We start from the raw sequence: 22193 nt of genomic DNA, 5'->3' as shown, positions 1-22193 counted from the left end.
GCACGATCGTGGCTAGGTATGTTTTTATATGAAATACTCGAACATTTTAGTGAAAAGGAAGTTTGAAGATGCAGCTCTGACCATAGGTAGAGACAAGACTAATCGGCGCTGCTCAGCACTCTTGTTATGTGCACACATGGGATAGAACGGTCAATCAACAAGGACGACTCTTCAAAATATCCTTTACTGCAATAGTGTTGGATCAAAATTAGCAATGTAAGGCTATGGGTCTGTTTTTCACAGATTGTTAGATAGTAGAGAAACTCTTTTTTTGGATGTCTGACTGAGCCCTTAGTCTACAACTTCAAATTTAAAATACACAAAGAGGGGATGGTGACCTGGTGTCAAATATGATTTCTACCTTTCCTATTAAGGGGGGGAAGGGGTGAATATTGTGATGCAGAGACAGAGATATTGGAAAATTGATTTACTTTCTAAATTCAAACTTCCTTGCTGGCAGTTTAGTGGTATATTTATTATTTATTTATTTTATATAGCGCCAAAATATTCCGCAGTGCTTTTACATACATCAGCAACACTGTCCCCATTGGGGCTCACAATCTATATTCCTTATCAGTATGTCTTTGGAGTGTGGGAGGAAACCGGAGAACCTGAAGGAAACCCATGCAGACAAGGGGAGAACATACAAACTTATTGCAGATGTTGTCCTTGGTGGGATTTGAACCTAAAGCGGGCTTTACACGCTGCGACATCGCTAATGCGGAGTCGTTGGGGTCACGGAATTTGTGACGCACATCCGGCCGCATTAGCAATGCCGTTGCGTGTGACACCGATAAGCGATTTTGCATCGTTGCAAAAACGTGCAAAATCGCTAATCGGCGACACGGAGGTCCATTCTTAAAAATCGTTACTGCAGCAGTAACAAAGTTGTTCCTCGTTCCTGTGGCAGCACACATCGCTGCGTGTGACGCCGCAGGAACGAGGAAGCTCCCCTTACCTGCCTCCCGGCTGCTATGCAGAAGGAAGGAGGTGGGCGGGATGTTACGTCCCGCTCATCTCCGCCCCTACGCTGCTATTGGGCGGTGGTTCAGTGACGTTTCAGTGACGTCGCTGTGACGCAGCACGGACCGCCCCCTTAGAAAGGATGCGGTTCGCCGGTCACAGCGACGTCGCCGGACAGGTAAGTATGTGTGACGGCTCTGGGCGATGTTGTGCGGCACGGGCAGCGATATGCCCGTGTCGCGCAACAGATGGGGGCGGGTACCCACACTAGCGATATCGGGACCGATATCGCAGTGTGTAAAGTAGCCTTAAGACTGCAGTGCTGCCGTGCCGCCCATGGACCGAGCTGCCCATGTACCGTGCCAGTATGTAGTTTATAATTATTATATTTTTGTGGTAATATGTATAGGAATCCTGTAGAGCTGGTACTTCTAAACATAAAAATGTAGAAATAGCAGAGTTGACAGTAGCCACAGTCATTTCTGCCACTCAACATTACAATATGTACAAAAACAGGCAATTAAGTTGTAACCGGCTTCCAAAGCGACACATCTGGGCGGTCCGGCTCCTACTTTGCAGAGTCCCCATAGAGAGGGCACATACGGTTTATTACACAGGCACTAATGGCACTTCATCCTCCATACACAACAGTCATGTAATTGCTGTGTACAGGGAGGGAGAAGGAGCTGCTCGGTCATGGGAGACAACAGGAAACATTCCCCTCATAACTGTAATATACCAAGTTACAAGGGAAATAAGATGAAATAAAAGTATCTTAATATTGAAATACCTACCACCCCCTCCTTCCATTCCTCATCCCCCAAGGTCTTCTATGAGTTTATGGGGTGCACAATATGTCAAATAAATGAAAAATAAAATTAAAAAAAAAAATATTATATACATATACAGTGTATATATACAGTGCCTTGCGAAAGTGTTCGGCCCCCTTAAATTTTTCAACCTTTTCCCACATTTCAGGCTTCAAACATAAAGATAGAAAATTTAAATTTTATGGTGAAGAATCAACAACAAATGGGACACAATTGTGAAGTTCAACAGCGGAAGCTCCGGTATTGGTCGCGATGGTTACCTGATACACATCCTGTACCAGCGGACTACAAGAACCAGGAGGCCGTCGAGGGAACGGAAGGTAAGGTGAGCATAATGTGTGTGTTTGTGCGTGTGCGGAATGGCACAATGGGGGACCAGGATGGGACATTGCACAAGTTGTGGAACGACTTGTCTGAGCTTCTATTATTTCTTATGGGAAACTTTGCTTTGCTAGATGACTAACTTCGTTTACAACACTCTCAGAACGGATTGTTCTCGTAAACCAAGGTTCCACTGTGTATATATACAGCTCTGGCAAAAATTAAGAGACCACTGCAAAATTGTCAGTTTTTCTGATTTTTCTCTTTAGACGTAGATTTTCCAGTAAAATGTAAATTTGTTCTTTTATTCAATAAACTACTGAAAACGTCTCCGAATTTCCAAGCAAAACATTTTGTATTTATTTTCTGAAAATGAGAAATGGTCAAATAACAGAACAATGCATTGCTTTCACACCTCAAATAATGCAAAGAAAACAAGTTCATAATCATTTAGAAACAACAATACTAATATTGTTTTAACTCAGGAAGAGTTCAGAAATCAATATTTTGTGGAATAACCATGATTTTTAGTCACAGCGTTCATGCGTCTTGGCTGCTTTCCACCAGTCTTTCACACTGCTTTTGGGTGACCTTATGCCACTCCTGGCGCAAAAATGTAAGTTGTTTGATGGCTTGTGACTATCCATCTTCCTCTAGATTACATTCCAGAGGTTTTCAATGGGGTTCAGGTCTGGAGATTGGGCTGCAATGACAGGGTTTTGATGTGGTGGTCCTTCATCCACACATTGATTGACCTAGCTGTGTGCCAAGCTGCATTGTCCTGCTGGAAAAACCAGACCTCAGAGTTTGGGAACATTGTGCGCCAGCCACTGGCTGTATGATGACAGCCGGGAATGTTTCACTCTGAAATTCTGCAGCGTTGCCTGGATTTGATCAGACAGCCGGTACCTGATACATGCTGACAGGCTCCCTTTAAGGTTTAGCTTTTTTAATCAGATGCGTCTTTAATGTCTACATTAATATACCGATAAGTGGTCACCACCATGTTTTTTTCCAAACATGGTGAGCTCCAATAATAGGAATTTTTGTACTTAGGATTCTCTACACAGCATTAAAAAAATAAAAATAAAAAAAACACAGACAAATATATGTAAAATAATCTAACATATAAAGCTGAATGTGTGTGTGTGTGTGTGTGTGTGTGTGTGTGTGTGTGTGTATGTCCGGGATTGGGTAAGAAACAGACATAGACAGGGTAAGAGACAGACATAAAGAGACAGACACAGACAAAGAGACAGACTGATAGGGAAAGAGACAGACAGGGAAAGAGAGGGAAAGAGAGAGACAGGTTAAGAGACAGACACAGACCGGTAAAGAGACAAAGAGACAGACACAGGGAAACAGACAGATAGGGAAAGAGAGGGAAAGAGACAGACAGGGTAAGAGACAGACAAAGACCAATAAAGAGACAGACAAAGAGACAGACACAGGGAAAGAGAGGGAAAGAGACAGACAGGGAAAGAGAGGGAAAGAGACAGACAGGGAAAGAGACAGACAGCGAAAGTGACAGAGATAGACAGACAGGGAAAGAGATTGAGACAGACTGAGAAAGAGACAGAGACAGTCAGAGACAGGCAGGGAAAGAGACAGGCAGGGAAAGAGACAGACAGACAAAGAGATCGATATATACAGAGGGGGAGACAGACATTATAATTACATTTATATCTATTTGTTTTGTGTTTTTTGTGTGCAGAATACATTTTTGTTAATACATTCTATTTTGTTAACAGCAGTTATTAACCCAGGCGAAGCCGGGTAGTACAGCTAGTTTATGATAAAAATTCATTTATAAGCTGCATATTTGGCTTACCTGACCATAGAAAGCCACCCTAAAATAAGTTCCAAGAAGCCGCTTTCCAGACTGCATGACTTCCAGGATCTTTGTGTATGCATTGTGGAGAGTCCTATAGAGCTGGGTGAGTTTCTAAGTGATAAAACCAACAACATCATTTATAGTAATACTAAGAAAAGAGGAGATCATTATTATCTTTCTTATCTCGTATAATAACATTATGTAAACCAAGAATACATGCTAATAACAAGTACTATAAACTCTACTAAATATAACATTGCACAGATTGTGCAAGTTTGAGTCACTAGGCTGCTATATACAGTAATTATCGACTGGATCCACCTTTCACAATAGGTGATGTTACAGCTCACCTCCTCCCTCTCTATTCACAATGACCTTTGCATAGATTAGAGCATGGTCAGATACAAATAAATGGGGTCTGAGTCAGTATATTGCTGCTATTGTCCCTGTGAACAACAGGAGGTTGGAGTCTAATGTTAGACCTAATGTCCAGTGTTAAAACGTGAAATTTGTTAACATTGTGAGTTTTTTGTACTATACCTAGTGATGAGAATTTAAATATAATTAATTATTATTATTATTACTGTTAATTAAAAATTGTCAACACAAAACATTGATTTTAAAGATGGTACATTTTCTGATGACACATTCCCATTGACTCCAGACAAATTGGAACGATTTGAGCAGCTGCTAAATTATTTACATTAGTAGAGAAATGTCTAGACTGCATACAGTTATATCTGCTGATAGCAGGACACAACCAGGCTACATGCTAGACTGTGCAGGATATAGCTAGACCGCACTCTAGACTGTGCAGGATATAGCTAGACCGCACTCTAGACTGTGCAGGATATAGCTAGACCGCACTCTAGACTGTGCAGGATATAGCTAGACCGCACTCTAGACTGTGCAGGATATAGCTAGACCGCACTCTAGACTGTGCAGGATATAGCTAGACCGCACTCTAGACTGTGCAGGATATAGCTAGACCGCACTCTAGATTCGACAGGATATAACTAGACCGCTCTCTAGACTCTGCAGGATATAACTAGACTGTACTCTAGATTCAACAGGATATAACTAGACCACACTCTAGACTCTGCAGGACATAAATAGACTGTACTCTAGACTCTGCAGAATATAACGAGATCGCACTCTAGACTCTGCAGAATACAGCTAGATTAGGCAGGATACAGCTAGACTATGCAGGAAACAGATATACTTTGCAGGATACAGCTATAGTCTGCTGGATATGGCTAGACTCTAGTCTCTGCAAGATACAGCTAGACTCTGCACTCTAGTCTCTGCAGGATACAGCTAGAATCTGCACTCTAGTCTCTGCAGGATACAGCTAGATTCTGCACTCTAGTCTCTGCAGGATACAGCTAGAATCTGTACTCTAGTCTCTGCAGGATATAGCTAGATTCTGCACTCTAGTCTCTGCAGGATACAGCTAGACTCTACATTCTAGTCTCTGCAGGATACAGCTAGATTCTGCACTCTAGTCTCTGCAGGATACAGCTAGACTCTGCACTCTAGTCGCTGCAGGATACAGCTAGATTCTGCACTCTAGTCGCTGCAGGATACAGCTAGATTCTGCACTCTAGTCTCTGCAGGATACAGCTAGAATCTGCACTCTAGTCTCTGCAGGATATAGCTAGATTCTGCACTCTAGTCTCTGCAGGATACAGCTAGACTCTACATTCTAGTCTCTGCAGGATACAGCTAGATTCTGCACTCTAGTCGCTGCAGGATACAGCTAGACTTTGCACTCTAGTCGCTGCAGGATACAGCTAGATTCTGCACTCTAGTCTCTGCAGGATACAGCTAGACTTTGCACTCTAGTCGCTGCAGGATACAGCTAGATTCTGCACTCTAGTCTTTGTAGGATACAGCTAGAGACTTTGCACTCTAGTCGCTGCAGGATACAGCTAGATTCTGCGCTTTAGTCTGCAGAATACAGCTAGACTCTACACCCTAGTCTCTGCAGGATACAGCTAGACTCTGCACTCTAGTCTCTGCAGGATACAGCTAGACTGCACTCTAGTCTCTGCAGGACACAGCTAGACTGCACTCTAGTCTCTGCAGGATACAGCTAGACTGCACTCTAGTCTCTGCAGGATACAGCTACACTCTGCAGGATACAGCTAGACTGCACTCTAGTCTCTGCAGGATACAGCTACACTCTGCAGGATACAGCTAGACTGCACTCTAGTCTCTGCAGGATACAGCTACACTCTGCAGGATACAGCTAGACTGCACTCTAGTCTCTGCAGGATACAGCTAGACTGCACTCTAGTCTCTGCAGGATACAGCTACACTCTGCAGGATACAGCTAGACTGCACTCTAGTCTCTGCAGGATACAGCTACACTCTGTAGGATACAGCTAGACTGCACTCTAGTCTCTGCAGGATACAGCTAGACTGCACTCTAGTCTCTGCAGGATACAGCTACACTCTGCAGGATACAGCTAGACTGCACTCTAGTCTCTGCAGGATACAGCTACACTCTGCAGGATACAGCTAGACTGCATTCTAGTCTCTGCAGGATACAGCTAGACTGCACTCTAGTCTCTGCAGGATACAGCTAGACTCTGCACTCTAGTCTCTGCAGGATACAGCTAGACTGCACTCTAGTCTCTGCAGGATACAGCTAGACTGCATTCTAGTCTCTGCAGGATACAGCTAGACTGCACTCTAGTCTCTGCAGGATACAGCTAGACTGCACTCTAGTCTCTGCAGGATACAGCTAGACTGCACTCTAGTCTCTGCAGGATACAGCTAGACTCTGCACTCTAGTCTCTGCAGGATACAGCTAGACTGCACTCTAGTCTCTGCAGGATACAGCTAGACTCTGCACTCTAGTCTCTGCAGGATACAGCTAGACTGCACTCTAGTCTCTGCAGGATACAGCTAGACTGCACTCTAGTCTCTGCAGGATACAGCTAGACTCTTCACTCTAGACTCTGCAGGATAAAGCTAACTGCAGGATACAGCTAGACTCTACAGGATACAGATAGACCCTGCACTTCAGATTGCAGGTTTTTAACATAAACAAAAACTCTTATTCACTGACAGGGAACATCGTTAGAAATTGATATAGAAAAAATGGCTTTGCTCCCCATAGCAGCCAATCATAGCTGAGTATTCCTTTTGAAGACTCCACTGGAAAAGTAATTATTATATCAGAAAGATTAAAAACCAGAAAACGTTTTAATGTTATTCGCTCCCCACTTAATTATGTCCCTATGTTTCACTGCTTTCTTATATGCTCTTATTGACTTTACTCTTTCTTCTTTTTTTACATAGTTTAAAATCCATATTGCCATCATAGACTTCAATAGCAGCATGCTCCAAACAAGTGTCTTTTTGGCATACAGTATGTACAAGTGCAGCTCAATAAATTAGAATATCATGAAAAAGTTAATTTATTTCAGTAATTAAATACAAAAAGGAAACACATATATTATATAGAGTCATTACACACAGAGGGATCTATTTGAAGTGTTTATTTCTGTTAATGTTGATGATTATGGCTTACAGCCAATGAAAACCCAAAAGTCATTATCTCAGAAAATTAGAATAATTACCACAATACACCTGCAAGGCTTACTAAGCATTTAAAATGGTCCCTTAGTCTGGTTCAGTAGACTACACAATCATGGGGAAGACTGCTGACTTGTCAAATATCCAGAAGGAAGTCATTGACACACTCCATAAGGTAAGCCACAAAAGGTTATTGCAAAAGAATCTGGCTGTTCCAGAGTGCTGTATCCAAGCATATTAATGGAAAGTTGAGTGAAAGGAAGAAGTGTGGTAGAAAAAGGTGCACAAGCAACAGGATAATTACAGCCTTGATAGAATTGTTAAGAAAAGGCCACACAAAAAATTTGGGGGAGATTCACAAGGAGAGGACTGCTGCTGGAGTCAGTGCTTCAAGAGCCACCACACACAGACGTATCCAAGACATGCGCTACAAGTGTCGCATTCCTTGGATCAAGCCACTCTTGACCAATAGACAACGCCAGAAGCGTCTTACCTGGGCCAAGGAGAAACAGAACTGGACTGTTCTCAGTGTCCAAGGTGTTGTTTTAGGATGAAAGTAAATTTTACATTTCATTTGGAAATCGCGGTCCCAGAGTCTGGAGGAAGAGTGGAGGCCACAATCCAAGCTGCTTGAGGTCTAGTGTGAGGTGTCCACAATCAGTGATGGTTGGGGGAGCCATGTCATCTGCTGGTGTAGCTCCACTGTGTTTTATCAAGACCAAAGTCAGCGCAGCCATCTACCAGGAAATTTTAGAGCACTTCATGCTTCCCTCTGCCGACAAGCTTTTTGGAGATGGAAATGTCATTTTCCAGCAAGACTTGGCACCTGTCCACACTGCCAAAAGTAACAATACCTGGTTTAATAACCACAGTATCACTATGCTTGATTGGCCAGCAAACTCGCCTGACCTAAACCCCATAGAGAATCTACGGGTTTTTGTCAAGAGGAAGATGAGAGACACCAGAGAAAACAATGCAGACGAGCTGAAGGCTGCTATCAAAGCAACCTGGGCTTTCATAACACCTCAGCAGTGCCACAGGCTGATCACCTCCATGCCACGCTGCATTGATGTAGTAAATGATGCAAAAGGAGCCACAACCAAGTATTGAGGCATTTACTGTACAGACTTCTCAGTAGGCGCCAACATTTGAGTGTAAAATATTTTTTTCAGTTGGTCTTATATAATATTCTATTTTTCTGAGATAATGACTTTTGGGTTTTCATTGGCTGTAAGCCATAATCATCAACATTAACAGAAATAAACAGGTGAGATAGATCACTGTGTGTGTAATGACTCTATATAATATATAGGAATAGATCCCTCTGTGTGTAATGACTCTGTATAATATATAGGAATAAATCCCTCTGTGTGTAATGACTCTATATAATATATAGGAATAGATTCCTCTGTGTGGAATGACTATATAATATATAGGAATAGATCCCTCTGTGTGTAATGACGCTATATAATATATAGGCATAGATCTCTCTATGTGTAATGACTCTATATAATATATGCGTTTCCCTTTTTGTATTGAATTACTGAAATAAATTAACTTTTTGATGATATTCTAATTTATTGAGATGCACTTGTACATTTTTTTTTCACTTAGTGAAAGCATTGTCACCCATACTTATCAATGCAAAATGCTTTTCTAAATGAGACAAATTGCTAAAATGCACAAATGTATATGCCACAAGCAAAATGTTGGCGTCACTTGATTTCATAGGCCAACACATATCCTTCTTGCAAGTTTTACAGCCTTCTCACCATATGCTTCTACTTATATTACTTATATAATGAGAAGGTAGAATACATTATATACAGTATATAACAAAAGTGAGTACACCCCACATATTTTTGTAAGTATCTAATTATATGTTTTCATGGGACAACAATATAATAATATATTTACAAAAATGTGAGGGTGTAGTCACTTTTGTGATATACTGTAAAGAGGGCTTTACACGCAGCGATATCGCTAGCAATATCGCTGGTGAAAGCACCCGCCCCCGTCGTTTGTGCGTCACTGGCAAATCGTTGCCCGTGGCGCACAAAATCGTTAGGAGCAGTCACACGGACTTACCTGCCTAGCAACGTCGCTGTTGCCAGGGAACCACCTCCTTTCTAAGTGGGCGGTTCCTGCGGCGTCACTAAGCAGACGCCCAATAGAAGCGGAGGGGAGGAGATGAGCGGCCGTAATATCCCGCCCACCTCCTTCCTTCCTCATTGCCGGTGGCCGCTGGTAAGCTGTAGTTCGTCGTTCCCACGGTGTCACACGTAGCGATGTGTGCTGCCTCGGGAATGACAAACAACCTGCGTCCTCAACAATCAACGATTTTTTGAAAATGAACGACGTGTCAACGATCAACAATAAGGTGAGTATTACTGATCATTAACGGCCGTTCGTTGGTGTCACACGCGACGACGACGCTAACGATGCCGGATGTGCGTCACGGAATCTGTGACCCCGACGATATATCGTCAGATACGTCGTTGCGGCCTTTAGTGGTAGGAAACACAGTGAAACCTCTTTCAGACAACCATCCAAAATGGTATTGAAAGGGGGGATTGATTTTCTCAAAGAAGGTGGGTAGTAGTCATAATGCATGGTGGAACTAAAAGTCTAACGTGAAATCTGGATGGTCTTCTCAATGAGGTGGTGGTTTAGAGAACAGATGGAGAGATATAGACAATGCAGCTACAAGGTATCCAAGTTCAACATCTAAATCGTGAGAATAAAACATTTAATTGTAGAATCCTGGATGCAGCAAATAGCAATCATCAGGGACTCTATATACGGATCTCACTCTGGACTAAGTACAAAGCTTTGCTATGATTAATAAAAACATGACCCACCACATGGTTTTGTGATTTTCTTAATTATTTATTTACTCACTTTTAGTTACATTCCAGATTTAATCTATCAAGTCTTTTTATATTTTGTTTTACCGCTCGACATGTTTTATGCAAAGTAGCCGCAAAGCCGTTCGTATGTTTACAATAACGAAGAAAACTATTTACTTGTAAAAGCTACTGCATTACATTACTACATAAGCGATGAGAATGAAGGAGTTTTCCCACCGTTGACATTTAAGGCATGTGATTAGTATTTATAATACATGACAAATAGTCAGGTCCACGCGTAGGAACAGAAATCCCTTGGTTTACCATGATGGAAAGTCCCCTGACTGCCTCTTTCAGGAAGAAATAAAATGTCTATCTAAGGCTAGGTTCACACTTCCGTTAAATTGTATCAGTCACAATCTGCTGCTCTGGTAAACAACGGAATCCGTTTAGCGGATTCCGTTGTTCCCATAGACTTGTATGAGCGGCGGATTGTGACTGATGATGCTGCGTTGCACCCTCCGCCCGACTGATCAGTCGTGGAACGACTGACCGCTGGGCGGGAGGAACGCAGCATGTATTTCGCTGCGCATGCTCTCTAGCTCCCTGCACACGTCACCAGCTTTGCTTGGTTACCCGATATTTACCCTGGTTACGGTGCAAGGAGCCAGCGCTAAGCGGTGTACGCCCGTAACCAAGGTAAATATCGGGTAACCAAGGTAAACATCGGGTGCTTTGCTTTACCCGATATTTAGTCTGGTTACGTGTGCAGGGAGCCGACACTTCCCCGCTCGGCCCCGCCCCCTCCCGCACTCCGCACATGTACACACACACTCACTCACACACTCACCTGTCCCCAGCCATGCAGACCGCAGCACTGCCACTGACATCCTCAGCGCCTGGCTCCGCCCCTCGCTCGGCTCCGCCCCCTCCCGCACTCCGCATGTGTACACTCACTCACACACACTCACTCACAACACTCACTCACACTCTCACCTGTCCCCAGCCATGCAGACCGCAGCACTGCCACTGACATCCTCAGCGCCTGGCTCCGCCCCCCGCTCGGCTCCGCCCCCTCCCACACTCCGCATGTGTACACTCACTCACACACACACACACACACTCACTCACAACACTCACTCACGAGTCCAAAATGGCCGCGGTCGGAGACAGACGTACATGAGGGAGCTCCAGACCATCTGACACCATCCTGCTCCCCCGCCATCAATACTCAGGCCGGGACCCTCCACCTAAGTCACGGAGACCTTGCGGAAAGAAGGTGACCCTGAATTTGCCAGCAACACCGGTGCTGGGACCCCCGGGAGGTTCCTCGAGACTGAGGCCAGGAAGCACACAGTAGGCCGCAGGGCCCGAGCAACGGGACCCCCAGAGACATGGAGCACCCGTGCTGGGGTGACCCGGACAACGGCAAGGGGCCCAGACAGAGCCGACCGGGATTGAACAGAGCCGTGCCCCCCCAGGCTCGGGCTCACGAATCAGCGAGCCCGGCGACCCGGGAGGAGAGGAGAAGGGCCGCCGCCATCTTGGAGACCTGACCCCCCTGATTCTTCAGGCCAGAAGCTGGTGCGGCAAACTCACGGACGCAGGACACAAGCTAGACGGCCGACAAGAAGAAGAGAGGACGCTGTCACTTACCCGGCCACGAGTCAGACTGAGCCGGAGCAACGGAGGCTGCGGGACGCGTCGGGCCTTCGGGCGGCCGCCGGGAGATCCTGAGATCCGGCCGGAAGTCTCGCGACGGCTGCGGGTGGCGCTCTGGGAGACCCCGCCGGGACCGGAGAGGAGATCGGGTGGTAAGTGAAAGCCCCCGGACACCCTCCCACTTCCCTGCGTCCACCCCGCGAGACCCAGGAGAATCCAGGGCATACCCCGCCGCGGCCCCCATCCACCGGGACGGCGTCCTTCTCCCACCCTCCCACAGCTGAACAACGCACGCTAATCCGGGAGTCGGGGGGCTGCCAGACCCGCACCCGCTGAGAGGCCGCACGCAGGTACCAGATAGGAGAGCCTGAGGGAGCCCCAAGCAAAGAGGCCCCCCCTCATAGCCTAAGGGCTGCGTCCAGAACATCACAGGGGACACCCCACACCTCTCTCCACTACCTGGGGCCCTGCCAGGGATGAGACCCTCACACTTAGGGTCACAAGAAAGGCACTTTGGCAATATTCTAAGATCCTGAGCCACATATCTTCTTGGACCCTGAGGCTACTGACAGGAACACACAGAGGAGTGGGCACAGAGAACGTCCACGCAGACCTACACTCTATATAAAGGCACAGTCCCTCCGACCCCCCCCCATGGGCATGTAAAGCGGTGAACTCCACACTGCTCAGAGGGAGCAGAGGGCCCAGACCCCCACTCTACTCATTATAGCATAATACCATAAGAACTGACTTCGACATGGTCAAATTTGGCAATAAAATGGCCAGCGCTTTGCCCAAACCAGCTGTGACCAGACGTCGATAAGTTTCTCAAAAAACACCTCTTGCCAGCCGAGGCGGGGGCTGACAGCCTTCAAAACTCATCTATTAATGCCACACAAGAAATGGAAGATGACGCAAGTGATGCAGAGGACATGGATTCCAGCAAGAGCCTCCCAATCTCCAGGTCCTTTATCAAACGGATTCTCAACAAAGCCTAAGAACCGGTAGTGAAAGAACTTTCTAACATTAAACAGGATATTGGCCAGATAGGCCACAGAGTGGAAACCCTAGAAGCTTCCCAGGCCACTATCACCACTACCTCCAATGCCATCATCTCTTGTCTCCACCAACAAGAAGACAGTGTCAATCAAATAAATGCTATTCTGGAGGATCATGAAAATAGAGAGAGGCGGAACAACCTCAGGTTAAAAGGCCTCCCAGAAGCGGTAGCAAACAAAGCCCTGGTTCTGGCTCTTCAAAGCATCTTCTCCGACCTGATAGACGCTGATCCTACACCACCGATAGAGCTGGTCAGAGCCCATAGATCATTGAGACCCCGACCCAGACAGAGGGAACCACCAAGAGATGTCATCTGCCGCTTCATGGACTACCGAATTAAGGAGCTCATTCTTAAAAAAGCAAGAGAAGCTGGCACCATAAGATATGAAGACTCCGAAATCCGGATATTTCAAGACCTTGCAGCCACCACTCTGACCAAGAGGCGATTACTAAAACCTTTTACAGAAGAGCTACGCCAACGCCAATTCCCATACCGCTGGCTATACCCATTTGGCATTGCAATAACAGCAAAAGGGAAACACTACCAAGGCAAAACATCAGCTGAAATTAGACGAATCTGTGAAGACCTGGAGATCACTCTGGAGAAATATCCCGAATTGGAAATCCACAGTTCGACGTCTGCGCTACAGCAACTTCCAGAGCCGTCACCTTGGCACAGCATCACTCCGAAGACCCACAGGTTTAGACGCAACGCGGCAAAGAAGCTCCAGATGAACTCAGAAAGCGAGCCCCCTGAAAGGGCCTAGGCTCAGGCCTACCATTGCCCGCCATTGCTTATGCATGCTAAAAGCATGAAGTCACTATAAGGGTACTGCACTTTCTGCTCCCTCTCGATGCATACCCATTCCTATTCCGAAGTTGAAAATGTTGTTATTGTTGAAATTAACACCCTGTTCCCTATCTGATCCTTTCTCTACCCTCCATCCCATCTGCTCTTTCTTTTCCCAGCCTGGTCGTGGGTCTGGTCCATTCATCCCACCGGAGAAAGAGACCATCCACCCACAATTGCCACTATGCCGACACATCATAAGGTATTTAATGTGATAAGTCTTAATGCGCACGGGCTGAACTCCCCCATACCAAGGGCACAGACTCTATCTAGCCTTCATAAGAAACATATTGACATAATCTTTTTGCAGGAAACACACTTCTGCAAAGGCAAAATTCCAAGCTTCGAAAAAGCACACTACAACACGTGGTTTCATGCCCCCTCCCCAAATAAACGCACTAAAGGAGTTTCAATAGCACTCACCAAAGACATACCCTTTTTACCCCAACATGAAGTCATTGACCCTGAAGGCCGGTTCATATTTATTAAAGGCCTACTGGCTGGCTCAATGGTAACTATGGGAAATATATATGCTCCAAACGTCAAACAGGTTCGATGGCTACTGTCCACACTCAAAAAATTCCGGACTTTTTCGGAAGGCACTCCAATACTCTGTGGAGACTTTAACGTAGCCTTGGAGCCAAAATTAGACTCAACCTCAAAAAAGAGCCACATCTCACTCAGGGACCTCTCCCGGATCAAAACTTCTCTCCTCTCTCTTTCCCTGATTGATATTTGGCGATTACAACACCCGACAACCAAAGATTTCACCTTCTTCTCCCATCCCCATAAATCATACCACAGGCTAGATTACATTTTTTTACCTAGGCATCTATTACCTAACGTCACTGACACATCAATCCAATCTACACCACACTCTGATCACGCTTATGTCACGGCAAGTTTCACATTGCAGAGGCCATATCTGATCCACCGCACATGGAGGTTAAATGAGTCAGTCCTCTCCTCAGAAGACAATAAGAAACGTATTTCTGATTGTCTCCGCAATTACTTTGCGGAGAATAAGACACAGGACATCAATGCACCAATTTTATGGGAAGCACATAAAGCGGTCATAAGGGGAGAACTGATCTCCATTTCCTCACACCTTAATAAACAAAGGAAACTAAATCTGCAAAGCCTATATCAAGATATAGCTACTTTGGAAACCCAACACAAAAAATCCCTGTCCCAACAGACTTTAGAACTATTGACTGCCAAGCGGGTGGCACTGAGAGACATACTCAATAAACAGTCAGCCAAATTACACCTGAGCTGGAAAAACCGCATATTTTTACATGGGGACAAAGCCTCCAAACTTATGATGTCACTAATAAAAACAAGACAGGCTCGTACGTTTATACACACACTTAAAACACCACAGGGCCATCGCACCCAGGACTATTCCCAAATCTCAAACGAATTTCTACAATTTTATAAGACCCTATACCAATCTCGGCCAGAAGAGTCAGCAACAGAAAGAGACAGGAGAAAATGCGGCATACATAACTATCTAGCCAAATTAAACCTCCCGACACTCTCCAAAACACAACAAGAATCCCTGACAAAACCGTTTTCTCGGGCTGAGGTTCAGTCCATCCTGTCCAAAAGCCCCCTGGGAAGAGCACCAGGCCCGGACGGCCTACCAACCATATATTACAAAAAATTCTTTGATATCTTGGGGGATCACCTCCTGGCAACATGCAATGCTTTACTTCTTGGCGATCCTATTCCCAAACAAGCCCTGGAAGCCCACATATCATTAATACATAAGGAGGGGAAAGACCCGGAATGTTGTGGAAGCTATAGACCCATTTCACTTCTGAATGTGGACCTAAAAATTTACGCTAGCTTAATCGCTAACCGGGTTGCGGAAATCCTCCCTGACCTCATATCCCCGGAGCAATCCGGATTTGTATGAGGAAGAGAAGGGAAAGATAATGCGCTACACTTACTACACTTAATGCAATATGCTAGGGCCCAGAACTTGCCTCTTGTGCTTTTGGGAACGGATGCCGAGAAGGCATTCGATAGGGTGGACTGGAACTTTTTGCGGGGCACGTTGGAAGCTTTTCACTTTCCTCCGACTGTCATACATGCAATACTACAGATGTACACATCCCCCACAGCCAGAATCAAAATAAATAATACGCTGACTGATCCCTTCGATATCAGAAATGGAACCAGGCAGGGCTGCCCCCTGTCCCCCCTACTCTTTGTCATGGTAATGGAGCCATTAATATGCTCCATCCAGCGAAACCAGGAAATTGAGGGGATTAACCTACAGGGGAGTCACCACAAGTCCGCCGCCTTTGCGGACGACTTGTTGGTAGTAATGTCCAGACCGGAAAGGGGCTTCCCTGCCTTCATGAACACACTAGAAGATTACAGCCAATGGTCCAACTTCAAAATCAATCTTTCCAAATCTGAAGCGCTGAGTCTAAACATCCCGGGCAATGTCACTAAACTTCTTCAAAAGTCGTTCCCATTCAGGTGGCCAAAGAGCCACATTACTTATCTCGGCATCAAGATAGGGAAAGCCCCCAAATCCCTTTTTGACCTAAATTACAAGCCTCTCCTTCCCAAACTTACTACGCAAATAGCCTCTTGGAAAGCACCCTTTATCTCTTGGATAGGCCGGAAAAATGTAATCAAAAGCATCATACTCCCAAAACTCATATACCTCTTTCAAATGTTACCTATACCAGTCCCCAAATCATTCCTTTCTCAATGCAATTCTTTAATTTCCAACTACATCTGGAACAAACATAAACCAAGAATTAACTTTCACACACTGAGCCTCCCAAAGGACAAAGGGGGTATGGGACTCCACAATATATCCACATACTATAAAGCCGCCGTCCTCTCTAGAGCAGTAGACTGGGTCAGACGCCCTCCGAATAAGTTATGGACGACAATAGAGGAACACTTGGCCCCCACTCCCCTACGAGCCCTCTTACTCGCTCCCTCCTGCCAGGGAAATAAAAGAACCTTTACCAATGAACTGACTAGAACACTTCTGGAAAATTGGAACCATAACGTTGAGTTCCTGGCCCCTCCTCTCTCCCCACTAACCCTAATCTCCGATATTCTAGACACCAGCCTGAACCTTGCCAACACCGCAAAATCCACGCACCTGAGTAATGCAAAGATCCCGGCTACGGATCTTTTGGAGGACGGCTCTCTGGTTTCGAGGCAGGAGATGGGTAAGATCCCCCCCCTCTCTAAACTCACATTTCTTTATTACATGAAAATAAAACACACAATCCAACTACTACTGCCACAATCCAACCTCGCCAGACCCCTAACCACATTTGAATCCTTTTGCTCGCAAACAAGGACCCCCAAAAAAATCCTATCTCGCTTATACAACACTTTACTTACAAAACAATTAGCAGTAAAGAGAGCATACATACTGAAATGGGAAAAAGATCTGAACACCACATTTACCAACGCTCAAACGAGTCAAATTTACGGAGCCTCACACGGACCATCATGCTGTGTGAGAGTCCAAGAGAATTCTTTCAAAGTAGTTGCGAGATGGTACATAGTTCCTACCACGGTTGGCACATGGAACCCTGCCTCTTCGGATCTCTGCTGGAGATGCGAGGGGGACAAGGGAACGTACCTCCACGTATGGTGGACATGCCCACGCCTCCAGATATTCTGGAGGACAGCAACTCAGCTGATCTCTGACCTTACAAGCAAACAGGGGGACCTAGAACCCAGGCATCTGCTCCTAAATTTCCCACTGTGGCCTAATGATAAAGCTAACTCGAGACTAGTGTCATTTGTGAGCTCAGCCTGTAAACTGCTTATTGCCCAATTGTGGCGCACAACAATGATACCCACCATCTCGCAGCTACTACTGAAAATTGACCAATTATACTACGCGGAAGAGCTCTCAGCCCTCTCACGACAGAATATGTTCTCTTTTATGCAAGTTTGGAATGCCTGGAAGGATTACAAGTCTAAACCCCCTTTTCTGGCAGCTATTGCGCAGAAGATGCCATAAAGGACCCTAAGTCATCTCCTCCCCCCCCATTAGGGGACTGAACGAGCTGATGACTTAGCACCGATTATTATGGACATATGATGAATGGACCCTAGACCAACACCCTCTTCCTACTCCACCTCCCCCCATCTCTTCCCCCTTTCTCCAACCTCTTGGACCCCCTATTTCTCTTACTAAAACTGAGTTTCAGGTGCTATAAGACTTCTATCAGGAGTCTCAGTTACCCTCCCCCCTATATCCTAGTTTCTCTTATTTGTTTTTTCGAAAAAGAAAAAGGAAAAAACTGTTTTTATAATATTCCAGAGGGCGAGTTACGGTCCCGCTCACCTTCCACCCCCCGTCTGATATAAAGACTATCAATTGACTTGAGAATGTCACTCCACAGACGGCATCAGAACTGGAAGGCGGCTCAACACAAATTCGTTCAATTGTGATATTAGATCTGACTATGCTTTCCGATGATTGTATATTTTTTGTTTATAACTGTTCAATAAACAAAACATTAAAACAAACACAACACTCACTCACACTCTCTCCTGTCCCCAGCCATGCAGACCGCAGCAATGCCACTGACATCCTCAGCGCCTGGCTCCGCCCCCCGCTCGGCTCCGCCCCCTCCCGCACACAACGGAGTCCGACAATGAAATTGTTTGCTTTGTCATCCGTTGTACAACGCATCAGTCACATGCGTCAAGCGACGCATGTGACTGATACAAAACAACGGAAATGTGAACTTAGCCTAAGGCTAATTTCACACATCAGTTTTTGGCATCAGGCACAATCCGGCGTGTGTCTGATGCAACGGATCCGGCGCAGAATATGCAAAAACTGATGTGCCTGATCCTTTTTTTAGACGGTTCCAATATACCTGTTCCGTCAAAAACTGATCCGGCGCATCCGTTTTTGCATCCTTTTTCTCCGTTTTTTTTGCTGGATCCATTTTTTTCAATACATTGGAGCATACTCAGTTTACAAAAACGGATCCGGCGGCTGCATCCGTTTTTTACCGCATTATGCCGGATCCGGCGTCCATAGGCTTCCATTGTAAAACACGCCGTATCTGGCGCGATGCGGTTTTTTTGCTGGACAAAAAAACGTGACAAGATACGTTCCCTCCGGCCGCCGCTTAGAGGCAATTATGACGGATCCGGCAAAAGCCGGATGCAACGCAAGGCCATCAGGCGCAATCCGGCGCTAATACAAATTAATGGGGATAAAACGGATCTGGCGCCGGATCCGTTTTAACCGTTTTTTACCGGATTGTGCCTGATGGAAAAAAAACTGATGTGTGAAATTATCCTAAGGCTAGTTTCACACATCCGGTTTTTGCCATCAGGCACAATCTGACAAAAAAACTGATGCGACGGATCTGTTGAAAAAACGGATCCGTCGCACCAGTTTTTTCCAAACGTTCCTTCCGTTTTTTGACGGATCCGTTGTGATACTGAGCATGCGCATTTCAAAAAAACTGATCCGTTGTTGGATTTCGTCATATGCCGGATGACGACGGATCCGGCGCCCATAGGCTTCCATTATACAACATGCCGGACCGTGGATACAACATAACCGTGGATGTTTGTGGCTCTCTCCCTTCAACTCTATATAAGCTTGAGTTTATGTTACATTTATTTGTTTGAGACATAAACATACTGAACACAAACCTCAAATTCTCGCCTCTTTTCATAAATTGGAATAAGAAGTTTTGACACTTCAGATATGGTTTCATATCTCTCGGCTTTCCACAAAGCATCCACACACTGCTCCAGCAGCTCCACCAACACCTCCTGGTGGGATAAAAACAGAAGCCAGTGAAAAATCATAATTGCACAATATATCAATTATCATAAGAACTATTCTGTTACTATTATCTTTTTTTTTTTTACTTAGTCAGCAAGGAAATATTTTATTTGGGTTTTTTTACAAATTGTCTACTATAATATTGTTCTGTGATAATGTTAGGCTAGAATATCCAAAATAGCAGTTGTACTCAAAGGGAAGGAGAAAACAAGAATGTAGATGGTGAACATTGGAATATAAATGCGCATTACTGCCAAGAAAACATGAAATTTAAAAAAAAAAATATATGAGTTACTTAGCAAATAAAGGTGGCCATATTTACTTATGCCCAGACACCACGTCAAGGTGTAACTCTCATCTGGGTCTTACTCTAATTGCTATGCCTCTCTTGTCCAAACTGAACTTTTATATGGGCTAGAATAGAACCTGCAAAAGGAAAATTCAAAACACCTGAAATAACTGGGAGGAGTGTGCAGACAAAGGAGATGACTCCATAGTACCAACTAGAAAAGGACCCAGATGAGAAGTACACCTTGATGTGGTAACTAGGCACAAATTTGGCCACCTTTATTTGCTAAGTACCGTATTTTTCGGACCATAAGACACACTTTTTGGATCATTACCAGGATGCGGCACCTTAGTAGAGAATTTGGGGACATTACACCCATAACATTGTCAGCAGCAGATCCTCGCCCCATAACAGTGTGTCATGACCACATTTTTTGCTTAAAATTTTGTTTTCCTATTTTCCTCCTCTAAAACCAGGGTGCGTCTTATAGTCCGAAAAATACGGTAACTCATATTTTTCCCCAAAACTTTTTTCATGTTTTCTTGGCAGTAATGTGTATTCATATTCCAATGTTCACCATCTACATTCTTGTTTTTTCTCCTTCCCTTTACTTGAGTGCAACTGCTATTTTAGATATTGTATGTCATGTTCAGTTTGCACCAGTTCAGACTATGAAATTAGGAAGTGCCAGCAATTTTTCTAGTTAATGTTAGGCTACCAGGCTGACGAAGGGGTTAATCTGCGATGTCATTGAACGAATGACAGAAAAGCAAAGATCTTGGATTGTGATTTAAGTGAACATGTTTCAGAGACTAGACATTCCTTCATCAGGACAAAATCACATTACTTCGAATGTGATTTTTTTCCTGATGAAGATGATGTCCATTCTCTGAAACGCATTGATTTAATAAATCACAATCCAGAATCTTTGCTCTCATGTGATTCCTTCCACGGCAGCGCAGATTAACCCCTTCATCTCATTCCTTCAGTTTTCTATCCACACAGGGCTGCTGCAGTCGTTACATGTCTCTATAGTGGTTGTGACCTCGCAACCCTGCAAGGTGACCGTTTTACTTACCTATTTAAACCGGTTTTCTCAGGTATGACCCTATTGTGCTACTGTCTTTCAAGAAATGTGTTTAAAGAGGAGGACAAAGTGGACAGATATGGCTTAAACATTAGAAATTTTATTAAATTAATTTCAAAAGGTTGCACACAAAAAAAGACAGACAACAGTAAGTGTGGGGTCCGTAGTGCCAGATCACACTAAGGCCAGTTTCACACATCCTTCTTTTTAACGGTTTCGAGGATCCGGCACGCTCCCGTACAGTGAATACAGTACAATGACAGCGCTGTAACTTCCGGGTCACATGCGCCGGTCACATGACAGCACGTGACCGGCGCTTGTTGCTCTGTCATTGTACTGTATTCACTGTACGGGAGCGTGCCGGATCCGCGAAACCGGCAAAAAGAAGGATGTGTGAAACTGGCCTAAGTATACAAACTGAGTCAAGATAATCTGTAAATAGACAATATAATGCACAAAAATTGTGTCATGACAGCACAAATATATAGTTAATATAAAAATGTGGCTGGAGCAGCAGTAAATGAGGCAAACCAAGACAATATACATCAGTTAAGATTAGGAATGCACATACAGATTCAACCCATATAGGGTGCTCGTATAATACAAGCACTGCATTACATTACGTGATGTTATTGTGTTATAATATTGGTGGTACAGAGGAAGCCCCGCAGAAATGCCCCGACGCCCGTTTCACATGTTTATTTTAAAGTGGAAAAAAAAAGCCATATGAACATTACCTGGCGAGTGCTGTATTAATTTCCGGGACTATGTAAAAACGATATATGGCTACCTTCTGTGGGGGACGTGAAGCATGTTGTACTATGTGCGGTCTGCAGTTGATGTCTAAGTGATGCTACTTCTCCAGGGAAGAAATAATGTTTGTATGTTTCTCATGACTATGAGTAGTCAAAGAGTTTGTATCTGTGTAATCAAACAACAGATAACAAGCTAAACTACTATAAATACAATATCACTGGTACTAAAAACCATATACAGATTCTGCTGCATAAAGTACTCCCAAAGTACAAATACAAGAGTCCATATCCTTGTATGACCAGTACACTTATGAGAGTTCAGCTGAGTGTCATCCG

At 44.6% G+C, this 22193-nt stretch overlaps 1 protein-coding gene across 4 annotated transcripts in view; it reads right to left on the bottom strand.

The window, feature by feature from the left end:
- Positions 1 to 22193, bottom strand: part of DOCK11 (dedicator of cytokinesis 11) — a 449693-nt gene that overhangs the window by 53315 nt on the left and 374185 nt on the right. For all 4 annotated transcript variants that reach the window (XM_075323721.1, XM_075323722.1, XM_075323724.1 and 1 more), the window contains 2 exons: positions 19591 to 19713; positions 3946 to 4059 (listed from right to left, as the gene is read on the bottom strand). In XM_075323721.1, coding sequence (XP_075179836.1) covers positions 3946 to 4059; positions 19591 to 19713 — 237 coding nt within the window. The remainder of the gene's footprint in view (positions 1 to 3945; positions 4060 to 19590; positions 19714 to 22193) is intronic.

Source organism: Anomaloglossus baeobatrachus, chromosome 9, assembly GCF_048569485.1.
Source record: "Anomaloglossus baeobatrachus isolate aAnoBae1 chromosome 9, aAnoBae1.hap1, whole genome shotgun sequence".
NCBI lineage: Eukaryota > Metazoa > Chordata > Amphibia > Anura > Aromobatidae > Anomaloglossus > Anomaloglossus baeobatrachus.
The sequence above is the reverse complement of the archived record's forward strand: the minus strand, read 5'-3'. Positions and strand labels throughout refer to the sequence as shown.